General features: G+C 38.5%; 1 protein-coding gene across 2 annotated transcripts in view; it reads right to left on the reverse strand.

Moving 5' to 3' along the window:
- BRMS1L (BRMS1 like transcriptional repressor) overlaps nt 1-9,087 on the reverse strand; it is a 43,609-nt gene extending 34,522 nt beyond the window's left edge. The window contains exons 1-3 of one of the 2 annotated variants that reach the window (XM_040256743.1): nt 8,717-9,087; nt 5,144-5,234; nt 1,278-1,405 (exon numbers count right to left, since the gene is read on the reverse strand). In XM_040256743.1, coding sequence (XP_040112677.1) covers nt 1,278-1,405; nt 5,144-5,234; nt 8,717-8,858 — 361 coding nt within the window. In that variant the 5' untranslated portion in view covers nt 8,859-9,087. The remainder of the gene's footprint in view (nt 1-1,277; nt 1,406-5,143; nt 5,235-8,716) is intronic. The other variant, XM_040256742.1, reaches the window with a different exon arrangement.
- Nucleotides 9,088-14,157: the final 5,070 nt, after the last annotated feature.

Raw genomic sequence — 14,157 nt, forward strand, 5'->3', positions numbered from 1 at the left:
TTCTCTAGGCAAGAACGATGGAGTGGGTTGCCATTTCCTTCTCCAATGCATGAAAGTGAAAAGTGAAAGTGAAGTCGCTCAGTCGTGTCCGACTCTTAGCGACCCCATGGACTGCAGCCTACCAGGCTCCTCTATCCATGGGATTTTCCAGGCAAGAGTACTGGAGTGGGGTGCCATTGTCTTCTCCAATAGCTGCCTCTAGAACTGCAATACTTTTTCTTGTACAGTAAAGGTAAGGAACAAATATTTGGAACTATGCCGTCAGCAACACAATCACACACACTACTCTTTGTACAATCTAAAAGTACAGGAGGCCACCTCGTAGCGAAGTGAATAACTGACTCAAGTAATATTTTCCAAACTTTAGGAAGTCTCACTTAGTTCTTTTCAAATGTCAAAGAAAAGTAAGGACATGTTTACTTTTAAGGATGTGCTAAGTCAACAGCAGATTAAGCATAACATTATCTATACACTTAATGTTAAGCACTCAAGACTAAAATTTGGTTTAAGGAGGATTCAGTATAAGAAGAACCTATTATCAACAATGCCGTAGGTATTATTAATATGTAACAGGTGTATGAGGATCAATTATTGTTCCCCAAAAAGAAAACAATCAGTATCTTCAGTAAATTTCAGTTTTTAGATTGACTATGAAAAATCATTAAATGATCTTCAAATAGATATATCCTTTGTTAGGCATGGTAGGACACAATTCTGAGGCCAGATCCCAGTTACAAACAGAAGACTGAAATTTAACCATACAAATAAAATACATCTCCATTTATTCATAATCACAAATGCATCATCAAACTTTTCAAAATAAAAACTTATAGCTGAACTACAGGTTTGAAGGTTAATTCCCTGTTCTGTAACATCCTGATCAAATTTTTTTTAATGTTTTTATAAATAAGAACTCTTTATCACTCATAAAGATGAAAAATACTAAGAGGACTTAAATTGAACATTAATAGAAAAATAAACTATGGTAGTAACAGTATCTCTTAATGAAAATATCCTGGTTTCTAATTGTTTCACATGTGGAAATACCCTTTCAACAACACTGTGAGCAATTTGAGGGCTTTTTTTTTTTTTTAACCCTCCACAGCAGCAGAGAAAAGCAGGAGGCATTTAATAAATTAAAATAACTGTGGGCTGACTGATAGTATAATATTCTGTTCAATGTAGATACATCTGTAATTCTATTAACAACAACCACCTTTTAAATCTATTGAAAAATTCATATTCTACTATATGGAAAAGATGTTTCACTTTCCTACCTGCTACCTTTGTACGAATTTGCATATTTTCTTGTAAAGTTGCCAGTGGTTCCAAATATTCTGGTGCTTTTCCAGCTATGACTTCTTGTAGTTTTGCATCCACCTGACTTAATCGTTCTTTATAAAGTCTTAACAAAGCAAAAATTAAGATATTAATTTTAAAAGCCCAGCAAAGGCTAACAATTTATCATTTCTATACATTATCTCTTAATATCATTCATATTCTACTAGCCTACTGAATATATTTTTTCCTTGATCTCAGGTAACAAGAACACAGTTACATCATTTGACTTTTATGCAAATAATCACAAAGAAATGTTTTTCTATTTTTTAGATATATCACTTTTTAATGGTTAATTTACAAATCAAAAATACAACCAAAATAACTACCTCTGGACACTGTAGATGTTTTTAACTGCAGAATAAATCAATTCTAAGAGAAAAGGTCAAATAAACACTGAGTTTAAAAGGAACAAATTATTTTGAGTAATTTAGATACAGCCATTACTAGCTGTCAAAAATAAATAATTCCCTGCCTCCTCTCCAAATCTCCTGAAAAGGAGTCAGTATAAAAATATTCAGCATACTTAATTTTTAAGAGAACAAAGAAGAAGCAGAGTGATGAAGGTAAAACCAAAAGCTAGGGAACTTAAGACCTGGCATACTCAGCTCATCTAGACTGAGAATGAAGAAGCTATAACACCATGAGTTGCTTGGCAGATGGGGAAGTGAAAAGTGGGGCAAAGAATCCCTGTTGCTCTTTTTATGAGTCTACATGCAAAAAGGCCTAATGTAACAGCTTGCACATCAACACCTTCAGCTTGATTATCAAAGATGGTATGTGAGGCAACCCAATGTTTATTTTTACCAATAGTCCTGCAGGATAGAACTTTTTTAACAAGAAAATGTTAAGTTGAAACTGTCATTCTTTATGAGAAGCACTTCTAACCCTGGTTTTGTGGCATTTCAAAGATATCCTAAAATTTCAAAGCAGATTAACAATTTAAGATCATTATGTAAAAAAAGTTTGCCATTTATTACTGCATCATAGGTGACTATGTCATAATACATCACAAGGATGGCACATAGTAACTCCCAGAAGAAACCACTGATTATGCTTATAGTTGTTTGTATAAATAGCAGTTGACTATTGAAAACATGATGATACTTGGCATTCACGTAACATTCCACTCTTTCCTCTTGAAAATACCAACTAAGACAACTAATATTGTCTATTATTGATCATTATATTTAGCATAGTGATTTATATAATGATTTTAAAGGAATAAAGGAAGTTTGAGTGTTCATACTAGTTAATAACTAGTTAATATTCTTTTTTTAAAACCAGAGGAAAAATTATCTGAATCAACTTCCAGAATAATACACTATCATGTCTGAGTTAAACTTTTCTAAAACTCAACATACAATGTATGAAATCCGAAAAGTATAACATGATACTAATAGTTTTTGAAATTATAAATACAACTTCAGACAAAATGCTAAAAAAACTAATGCAAAAGATGACTGCACCTGAAAAACATCAAACTCATATAAAATATGGATAATAAAGTATCCTGAATAGGTGAACATCCTGAATGAAGAGGATATGCGAATTAACAGTGTTCAATTAACTCACTTTTAAAAGAATAGATTCCTCAAAATCAGTATAATTTCTACAATCTTGGAATCAAGTATAAACTCATCAAAGGCAAGGATCATGAGTCCTGCAGCAGCAACCATAGTACTATTCACAGAATAGAAGCTAATTAATGTTTGTTGGATGCTGAACATTGAAATGAATGGACACTTGGGTGGGACAAGTCCCTCTTTCTTTTTAAGAAGGTGGAAGAACTCACCTTCCACCACTTTACAAACTGCAAATTGTGGACTTTTTGCCTTAGGAAAAGAGTGCTATATGTGCCCTACAGTGCTAGAACAGGCAAAGCAGGGTATTTATTATTATTATTATTAATATATTTCCCACCTCTTCCAAAGAGGATTTGAGACAGCTTAAAGAGATACACAGTATGAGAAGACAAAAATAAAAAAACAAAGCAACAGGGCAAGACAAAAAAATAATTATAAACCTTATGCCAATATTTTTTTTTTCAAAAACATATTTATACCAATTCCTTGAGAAAGAATCCTATTAAATAGTGTTAATGAGTCTACTTTTAATACTTTCAGAAATGAATAATGCTAATAGGGGAACTGGCTGGTGATCATGGTGAGCCATGAGAAAGCAAAAACCAAGGCAACTGCCTGCCCCAAGGGGAACAAGATTAGACCAAATGACTCACTAGATGCAAACTTCTCCTATGTAATATATTATACTAGAGCTTTACAACAATTTTCATTTCTTGGATAACCAAAAAGGGCTCTATAAAAGCTCAACATGTATATCTTTAATAACTGTTTAAGAATCACTCGTTCATGGATTTCTTATGCTAAAATACAAATTTGCTTCCTCTTTTCCAGAATGATCCCAGATGAACTGAATGAACTCTCTGTGTTGCCCAAATAATGGATTCCTGGGAATCCAAACTAATTTTAACTTCAAATTAATAATGTAAATCTTTAGCATTGAAAGCATCATGCTTTTTAAAGGCAAAATTTTACACTATGGATTATTTTGGATTGCTTATATCAATTTGTCACACTAGCATAGAACATTATCTATATATTTATCACTAATACCAATGAGAGTTAACACCAGAAATGGCATAAACAGCAGGATTCATCTGGTAACGAAATCTGTCTTATTTCAGGCTGGCAATTCCAGATATTAAATGGGCTTTCATCTCTTCTTTGGGCCTCTCTAGGGAAGAAGTAGGAGAAAGAGAATAAGCAGCAAAATCACAAAGAATCTATAAACTGAAGAGGCAGCTTCTGAATAAGTTAAGCTATCTATGGGCTCAAAGGTTTCTCCCTTTCATTTACGTTTCCTAAAGTATATCATGCCCCATGACCTTAAACTGAACGTTCACTTTTAAGATGTCTTTAAAATCTGCAACTATTCTATTCTCTCTAATCACTGGAGCCCCTTCGTGCATTACCAACTTTACATAAGAGTTCTGGCATTATAAAGAGGGGGAAAAAACAGTATCTATAAACACACACTACATGCCAGACAAATGGCTGAGAATTTTATATACTACTCATTCAATCTTTACAGTAGATAATAAAGAATCTATTATTATATTTTTAAAAATCTGTCAAGAAAGCCTGGATTCAGGGCCTGTGATTCCACTACAATTCCTCCAAAGTAATGTGCCTTAGTGGAAGGAACACGATAGCACCTAAGAGGCAAAGCCTAGCTTAATTTACCACCTTCTGATAAACTATGAACAAATCACTTAACCTCTGTGAGCATCAATCTTCTGAAGCGTAAATGAGAGACAAAACTATCTTCCAACCTTACAGAGAAGCAAACTAAACAATGCATGTGAAAACATGCAATGTATACATTATCCAATGTTAAGATATAAATAAAAATCACCATGCCATCTCTGGGAAATAACTCTTATTCTCAAACTTTTTAAAAAATGTTATCTTTATCCAGTTATTTAACAAAGAATGAATGAAGCGTATTAGAACCAAGGGTGCAGCAATCCAAGGAAAACACTTTCATAACCAATACCCACATAAAAATCTTATTAAATCCCCCCCAAAACGAGCCTCAAAACCCTTGATTAGTTAATGAGGCCTTCAACAGGAAAACAAGAGTTGAAGCCTTTTTCAGGTCAGTCAGTCCCATAAAAAACAAAAAGGAAAATAATTTAGAATGAATATAATTTCTCTCATGCTAGTATACATGTGACAAGGTTGAGATTCAGTAACAGTGACCTTCAGAAGTTACTACTTACTGATCCTTGAGATCGGTAAACTGTTTTTCAAGATTGGACATTTCATCTAAACATTCCATTCTTCTTCTTTCACAGTCTTCATCATCCATTTCTGTTAATAAAATGCAAATATCAAAGATAAAACTAATGTTATGTTCCAAATATATCTGAAAGTTAATTCGAATGGTTAAAGAAAAAAAAAAAAAACAGAAAAACTACATTAGGACTTAAACATTTATCAAAAATAATTTCCACTGTAGATTTATACAGATAAGAGTTAAAACAGTCGCTAGACCTTAATTTTATCCATTCTTTAAAATGATTTTATTTATTTATTTTTGGCTCTGCTGGGTCTTTGCTGCTGTGTGGGCCTTTCTCTAGTTGTAATGAGTGGAGGCTACTCTCTAGTTGCGGCACATGGGCTTTTCACTGTGGCAGCTTCTCTTGATTCAGAGCACAGGCTCCATGGCGCCCGGACTTCACCAGTTGCAGCACCCGGGCTACGCAGTTACGGTTCCTGGGCTCTAGAGCATAGTTTCAATAGTTATGGTCCATAGGCTCAGTTGCTTCATGGCACGTGGGATCCTCCCAGATCAGGGATCAAACGTGTCTCCTGCACTGGCAGGCAGATTCATCACTGAGTCACCAGGGAAGCCTCTTTATTCACTCTTAAATCATTTTCTTAAAGGGCTGATGGGGCAGGGGTCCGGTGGTTAAGATGGTGCTCCCACTTGTTAGGGGCACAGGTTCGATCCCTGGTCAAGGAACTAAGTTCCCACATGCTGTAGCACGGCCAAAAAAGAGAAAGGTTGACCTTAAACTATGACTATACAGTAATTAATCCACTTTCAGCTTGTTTTCCACCAACTCACCAGAACTTAAGCACCAAAATGATTATGTCCTTTAAAGGTTAATATTGCTCAAGAATACTTAGGGAATTCCACTTATGGAATTCCACTTATGGAATGCTCACACAGATAATTTCCAAGTCAAATAAAAAAAGAAAATTAATCTCGTCATGTTTACCACAGAGTATCTTGGTTTCCTACTACTAGGCTAGCACTGTTCCCTCTCCCCAAATTTCTGTCAGTCAGTGAGAAAGAGGAAGGAGGAAGACAAGCGAACTTTTCAAGGAAAACAACTGATAGCTACCAGCTCTCTCCTATATTTCACATTGTCTGTTTTTATCAATATAGCACATATAGTTGACAACATGAGAATAACTTAAGCACAAAAGGATATTTGTATTGATCATCATCAAATAAAGGTCAAAATATGAGAAAAAATTATGTTCAGTTACTTTCTACAGCAAGAAAGCATGATTTTTTTTTAATTTTTCTGAAACAGATTAAAATTATTTCTGGCCCTTAAGAGCTTATTCCTTGACTCTTTAAAATGTGGTCCCTCAAGATGACTCACTCCCTAATATCTCTGGATGGAATTTTTTTGTAGCCTGAAGACTGGCCCAGTACCAAGGCTGGAGAGGAATAAAACTGTGGGAGTTTAACGTGCAAGATAAATGGTAGAAAAGAGATGCAACTGCAACTGGAAATTTTATTTAATTTCTTTGTACTTAAAAAATCTGACTTGTGCTTCAAATTATTATCATATTCTTCATAAATTAATGTGTCCATTATTTGGAGGGATAGAACAAAAAACAGTTAAAAAACAAAAGCCCACAAGGATCAACATAAAAATTAGAGAGGCAGAATTTTAGTAAATAGATGTCATTTTGAGAGATCCTGATTCCCATTAAAACAAAAACAAAGAACATGTGAAGATAAAATGTTTTACAGATCCAGAAAACATACTCACATATAGTAGAGATGTTTTCTGTATTCCTCACTTTTGAAATCTCACCTATTTTCATGACTAAGCAGATTTGTTCCAAATTATACTTCCCATCCCAGGCAGGTTCCAATGCCATATTACCACCTGTCAGTTGGGCACTCTGACTCAAATATACCATCAAGACCTCAAAAACAACATGTCTGTAATACTTTATCTTCTATCTTCATCTCAAATCTTTTTTTTTCTATTTCTGTTCAAACTACCACCACTCTCTTTGTATTTGGGTTTTTCTTCTTACATTGACTCCTAAACTGGTAGTCATCAATCCCACTTTCTGCTTTTTCTGAAGTCTTTCACACCTATATCTTTTCCTTTTCTAGCTCGAATCCTTCTCCCAACCAAACTGGTTTTCTCACTCTTTCAAATAAGGCTTAAGCTCTGGCCTTGCACTTTTTCTTATATTCCTTCTTCTATAGAAACACCTGAACTGTACCACTACAATCCAAATTCCGCCCATTCTTCAAGATAATTTAGGTAATCCCACTAGTTTTGGCTGACCACCCTGTACTGAAAAGACTTCCTCTACCTCTGAATTTTTACAGTATTGTTTATAAATAAGCGTTCATTTGGCAATTGATTCAAGTGTTGACCTATGAGCTCTTTAATTGTGGTCAGATCATAACTATTTATACCATCCACTGAGCAGAACCCAATACTGCAAAAGGAAGTCACTCAGAAACACTTATTCGGAGTGGCTGATTTATTGCCTGAAATTACATACTTCCATGGAGGTTTTCTTTGAAAGGGAAGCCTAAAAAAAGAGTGTGTCACGGTGATGATAGGCTGTTGTTAACCTGTCATCAATCCTTGCTTCACATAGCCAAAATCAGGCCAAAACAAAGAAATGTCTCACCTTCGTTGTATGGATAGAAGGAAAAGAACCCGGGTAATCATAAATTTCATCTCTTTTTAAAATAACCATTCCTAAAAGATTGCAAAAATTGATTTACGGTGTTAACCTGCCCCCCCCCCACTCTACCCCATCCCACTTCCTTCAAAACAGAAAACAAAAACAAATAAACAAAAAAATCTGAAACAGCGCAAAGTTAAAAAAGACTGTAGGGAAGAAAAGATTTGGAGAAGTTCAAAGCTGCCAAAATCAGCCAGTTACTGATAAGCATATGAAGATCTACAATCAGTCTTGATGTTGGGCTCTTCTTCTCAGTCTTGAAAAGTTCACAGAAATGATGCAGATGACCCAGCTCTCACGTCAGCCCCCCGAAAGAGGACGAATGTCAACTACTGACTGACACGCTGACTTGGAAGCTGACATTAATAAATTCTAAACCAGCCAAGAGCGAGTACCCTCGGCTCCTGACAACCCACACACGCTGAGAAGGGCCGCAAAGGTGCAAAATAAGAAGTCGGCGGTGTGGGGAGAGGAGGCATTTCTAGCGTCTCCCAGATAAGATGCGGGACATTTTCCGCTCCGGATAGCCCGAGGCACTACCCAGAGGTCCCAAGGGCGGGGCGGATCGAGAACAGAACCAAGCAGCGTCCGTGAGCTGGACGAGTCCAGGCCCGCGCCCTGCCCCGCTGCGCCCCGCCAACCGGGACCCGCCAGGAGCTGGGCAGCGCCCCGCGAACAGTTTGGGTGCCACGGAGGGCCGGCAGCCAGTCTCCGCCCCCTCCCTCTCTCCCCGCCCCGCTCTCCCAGCAGGACGCAGCTGCCGGCGTGTGGAGAGCGGCCTTTCGCTAGCCTGGCGCGAGGACTCGGGGTCCCCAGCCCGCTGGGTCTCGTACCTGAGCTATCTCCATCCTCGGAGACCGACGAGCTCTCGGTGTCTTCGTCCTCGGAGCTGCTCCCCTCGTTTTCGGCGTAGTCCACCTCCATCTCATCGTGATGGTTCGTCTCCTTCTTATCCCCTCGGGAATGGACTGGCATTTTCCAGCCGCGCCGTCGCTTCCCACTCCCGGCGCCCAGCCCGGCCACCGCCGCTTCAATGAAGGGCGCGCCGAACGCCCCGACCCACCCCGCCGCCGAGCTCGTTCAGAACCCCCTCGGCTCCTCCCCGCCCCCGCCGGAGCCTCACAACCTAACCCGCAGGCTCAGCACTGAGAGCTCTGCCATTGGTGGAGGCAGTCCTCCCGAGCCGGGGGATGGAGCTAATCCTGCTCCGGTCCGGTTGGTTGCCGGTAATTACGGCGCGGCCTCGCGGTGTGTGTCGGGAATTGTAGTCCTTACTGTTCAGACCTGCAGGGGCCGCCGGCTTCGAAGCTTCAACTACCCTGATCGTTTCTCCCCTCTGGACTTCAAATCCCACAAGGCAAGAAAGCAGCCAGACTCGGTCGCAGTTTATAAACTAAACAGAAACAGATTGTGAGATTTTGGTCTGTATTTATTCTTTTCCCGCCAAGTGCTTGTCTGAGCTTCCAGGCCATCCAGGATGTTACTGTCAGATGTGAAAAGGTCTTTTGCCTGAGGGCTTTTCCTCCTCTTTAAGGCTACAGGAACTGGAGAAATATCTTTACCTAAGCACTTTTATTACCACTATTAAACTATTGTTGAATTAGTTTCTGCAGACAACTTGCACTTTCAATGTTGCACAAAAATCTTTAAATTATTCTTGAAACTTTTGCAATATGAAAGGAAAAGAAGCTTTATCTTGGCACTTTTCTCTAGTACGTTTTACATTTGTTTTTTGACCATATGCGGGTTTCCCTGGTGGCTCAGACGGTAAAGAATCTGCCTGCAATGAAGGAGACCAGGTTTGATCCCTGGGTCGGGAAGATCCCCTGGAGAAGGGAATGGCTATCAACTCCAGTATTCTTGCCTGGAGCATTCCATGGACATGGCAGCCTGGTGGGCTACAGTCCATGGAGTGAAAAAAAGTCGGACACAGCTGAGCGACTAACACAGTTCCAGTTTACCATATGCACCCTGAAAATGCCTCCAATCTTAACTAAAGTTTTCAATGAAAAATACATATTTGACTTAATGAAATGTTTTATTTTTCAATGGTAGGGATGATAGACAAGGAAAACTCATTATATATCCTAATCATAACAACATACTAATTGACCACTTTTACTCTGTATCAAATACCCTAGTAAGTTCTTTACATTACTTACATTGAGTTGAATTCCTAATTTATTAGCCCTGAGTTAGGTGCTATTATACCCATTTTACAGATAAGGAAACTACTTGCAGACAAACCTAAAAACTGTATTTTATCAATTATAAAAACAAGGCTTCTTCCTGAAGTGGCAATTTGCTATTGAAAGAGATTTCATAGAATATTGTGGGTTTTAAATTATTTCTTTCTCAAATACAAGGTCCAAAGACATTTGACAGAGAATGTAAGAGTATCCAAGCATACATGCATTAAAGTTAGATTTAGAATTCAATGACAGAAAACATCTCAAGGGCTATCCATCTCTTGGCTGAAATCCAAATTAAGGGGCTTTTATTATCTATTTGTCCTTTTCTTATTGTAGTCTCCAAAACTGGACTCATCAGTTGAGAAACAGACGAACTGTTGGCCATTTCAATGTTCTTTGTGTATCCTATTTCTCTGCAACCGTCTTGCACTCCTGTTTTCCAAAGCCACTTTCTTGACAACATTCATCACCAGCAACCCCTCCACCATTCAGTACATGCCCCTGTTCCTTCAGATTAGTGCTTGGCAATGTTGTACTTGTTTGTTGTGGGTTGTTTAGCAGATGCATCTCGCCTATTGGATTGTGAATTCCTTGAGAACAGGGATTGTCTTAGCCTGGGATGCCGTTTCAGAGGCAAGCATGTGAATACATCATGTGAGTGGTGTGGACTAAAGCTGGGTAGCTGCTTTGAGCTCCAGCCAATTGTCGCTACATCTGAATTTGGGACTAGATGTCAGAACTTCTGATTTTCAAGAGAAACTGGAAATTTAGAACTTTACATGAAATAACCAGATTTGTAAACATTATTTCAAGTGCACTTTTTGCTGTTACTTTGGTTTGGTTTGGCTTATTAAACTCCAGACCAAACAAAAGCAGCTGTGAGTGATATCCCTGGCTTCTGTTAATCTCTGTTATATCAGCAGCTAGCAGAGTGTGTGCTAAATAGTAACGCTAATTTGAATTTCTGGTCACTCTTTATGTTCCAAGCACTGTATGTGCTTTAAGGACATTAATTCATTTAATCATTATAACAACTCTATGAAATAGATATAATTATGCCTTCCATTTTGTAGATGGAGAAACTGAAGCACAAAGCAATTAGGATGCTTGGCCAAGGTCACACAGCTAATAAGTAGCAGATTTAAGATCTGAACTTCAGTAGTCTGACCTCAGAGCCTGCAGTCAACTATCAGTACACAATGTCCCTCTAGCAGATGATTTCTGTGTTTCTGCTGTTTAGAGAAAAACAGAAGGAAGTTGGAGAGGAGGCATGCATTCTAGCCCTGGTTCTGCTTAGTAAGCAGGCAAGACAATTTGGCAAATCATAGTGTCAGACTTTATTTTTTTGGGCTCCAAAATCACTGCAGATGGTGACTGCAGCCATGAAATTAAAAGACACTTACTCCTTGGAAGAAAAGTTATGACCAACCTAGATAGCATATTCAAAAGCAGAGACATTACTTTGCTGACTAAGGTCATCTAAGTCAAGGCTATGGTTTTTCCTGTGGTCATGTATGGATGTGAGAGTTGGACTGTGAAGAAGGCTGAGCGCCGAAGAATTGATGCTTTTGAACTGTGGTGTTGGAGAAGACTCTTGAGAGTCCCTTGGACAGCAAGGAGATCCAACCAATCCATTTTTAATGATACTAAAGCTGAAACTCCAGTACTTTGGCTACCTCATGCGAAGAGTTGACTCTTTGGAAAGACTCTGATGCAGGGAGGGATTGGGGGCAGAAGGAGAAGGGGATGACAGAGGATGAGGTGGCTGGATGGCATCACTGACTCGATGGATGTGAGTCTGAGTGAACTCCGGGAGTTGGTGATGGACAGGGAGGCCTGGCGTGCTGCGATTCACGGGGTCGCAGAGTCGGACACAACTGAGCGACTGAACTGAACTGAACTGATACTCTCTGGTCAGTTGTAAAGTGAAAAGGTTGCATTATGTTATCTTTATGTTCTTGTCAAGCTCTAAAATTCCTGTCATCAATGTATTTATGTTTAAGGCAGACAAAATAATGGGAGATTAAGCAATTAGAGTTGCACAAAGATGTATTGCTTAAAAGGAGTTTCTTTCTCCTCTCCCCAAACAGATTTTAGAAAAGATACATAGGAAATGTAAGAGGAACCATAAGAGGAAAAATGAATAAGGCTGGAAAAAAAACATGAAAGCAGAATGAAGTTTTCTCAGTTGAGGCATTTTAAAAGGTAGGCATGATGCAATCATTAGATACATTTTAAGTCTCATTTTTCATTAATCCTTAATAAGCACTCATTTATTGAGAGCCTTCTAAAACTCATGGTCAGTCATCAGCAGAATCTGCTATATTGTTACCCTCTTCTCTGGAAAGGTCCCTTAACTTTCCTGTTCTAATGGGAACATGGCGCTCCCCTAGGAGCCTTGTAATGGTGTGGGTATGCTTGGTGTCCTCGTTCCTTCTAGATGATCATTTCCACCTCCCTTCCCTAAAAGCCCCCAGCTTGTCATCAGGATATACTACACAGTCTCTTTACTTGTGGCTGTTCTGTACATACCTCCCAGGCTCATTGCCCCATCATTTTTTGGAGATTCTAGCTCTTGGCTCATTCTCTCCCATGGTATGCCCACCATAATCCATAGTCATTTTAGTATTCAATAAATAGGGAATACCACTCCATTTCCTACTGGGTTTGCTCTTGCTTGTGAAAGTTGCTCAGTCATATCTGACTTTTTGTGACTCCATGGACTATATAGTCTGTGGAATTCTCTAGGCCAGAATACTGGAGTGGGTAGCCTTTCCCTATTCCAGGGGATCTTCCCAACCCAGGGATCAAACCCAGGTCTCCCACATTGCAGGCGAATTCTTTACCAGCTGAGCCACAAGGGAAGCCCACTTTGGCATAGAGTAGACATAAAATAATTCTGGCTTTTTCTTTCTAGTTTTTCTCCTATACTTTCTTTGGTATAACTTTTCAATCTACCTTATTAAAATTTTATTATTGACATGATAATTTAAACATATAGAAAAGTAATTCAGAATATTATATATATAACAACAGAATGCCCTCTAAGCTTTGTCAGATCTTATCATTTTATTGCATTTGTTCCACATCCCTCTTCATTCCCAATTTTCTCCTTCCCTCTTCAGAATAACCATTATTCTGACTTCAGTGTTTTGATTACCATGCATGTGTACATTTCATTTTTTCTATATTTAGAAATGATTATGTGTACATTTCATTTTTTGTATATTATAGAAATGATTATTTAACATCTTTTAAACAGTCATGTAGTATGTAGTGTTAGTCACTCAAGTCAAGTCTGATGTTTTGTGACCCCATGAACCATAACCTCCAGGCTCCTTGGTCCATGGAATTCTCCAGGCAAGAATACTGGAGTGGGTTGCCATTTCCTTCTCCAGGGGATATTCCTAACCCAGGGTTCGAACCTGGGTCTCTTGCATTGCCATCAGATTCTTTATCTGAGGCACAGGGAAGACCTAAACAATCATATCATGCTACATATAATACTACAACTTCCTTTATCCTCAACAATGTTTTTGAGACATATCTATTATGATACAGGTAGCTCTAATCCAGGTAACTTTGATCTGCTCTAAGGTAGTCCCTTGAGTACACATATTCCATTGAATATTAAGTTTCACTCGCACACAAAAAATTTCACTCACTTACCTGTTAATGGACAGGTAGGTTGCTTTCAACTTTTTCATTACTAAAAATAGTTGCCTCTATGAATATCCTTGTATTTATCTTTTGGGGCCTGTGTGTGAGGATTTCTCTAGGTCAGTAGTCTCCAAAGTACGGTGCGTGTATTCAGGGAGTATAGCCTAAGGGATAAGAAGAAAAGATTAAAACTTCTGTGTATAGAATTTTCAATTTCATTTTTATTTGGAATAAAGTAGATATAGGGAGGAAGCTACAAGCCCATTTTTTAAAAATCTGATGTATCCTCATTATGGTTTCCCTGGTGTACAGGGGTGAAGAATCCACCTGCCCATGCAAGAGATGCAGGTTTGATCCCTGTGTCAGGAAGATCTGCTGGAGAAGGAAATGGCAACCTGCTCTAGTATTCTTGCCTGAAAAAT

This window comes from Oryx dammah, unplaced genomic scaffold (assembly GCF_014754425.2).
Source record: "Oryx dammah isolate SB20612 unplaced genomic scaffold, SCBI_Odam_1.1 HiC_scaffold_16, whole genome shotgun sequence".
NCBI lineage: Eukaryota > Metazoa > Chordata > Mammalia > Artiodactyla > Bovidae > Oryx > Oryx dammah.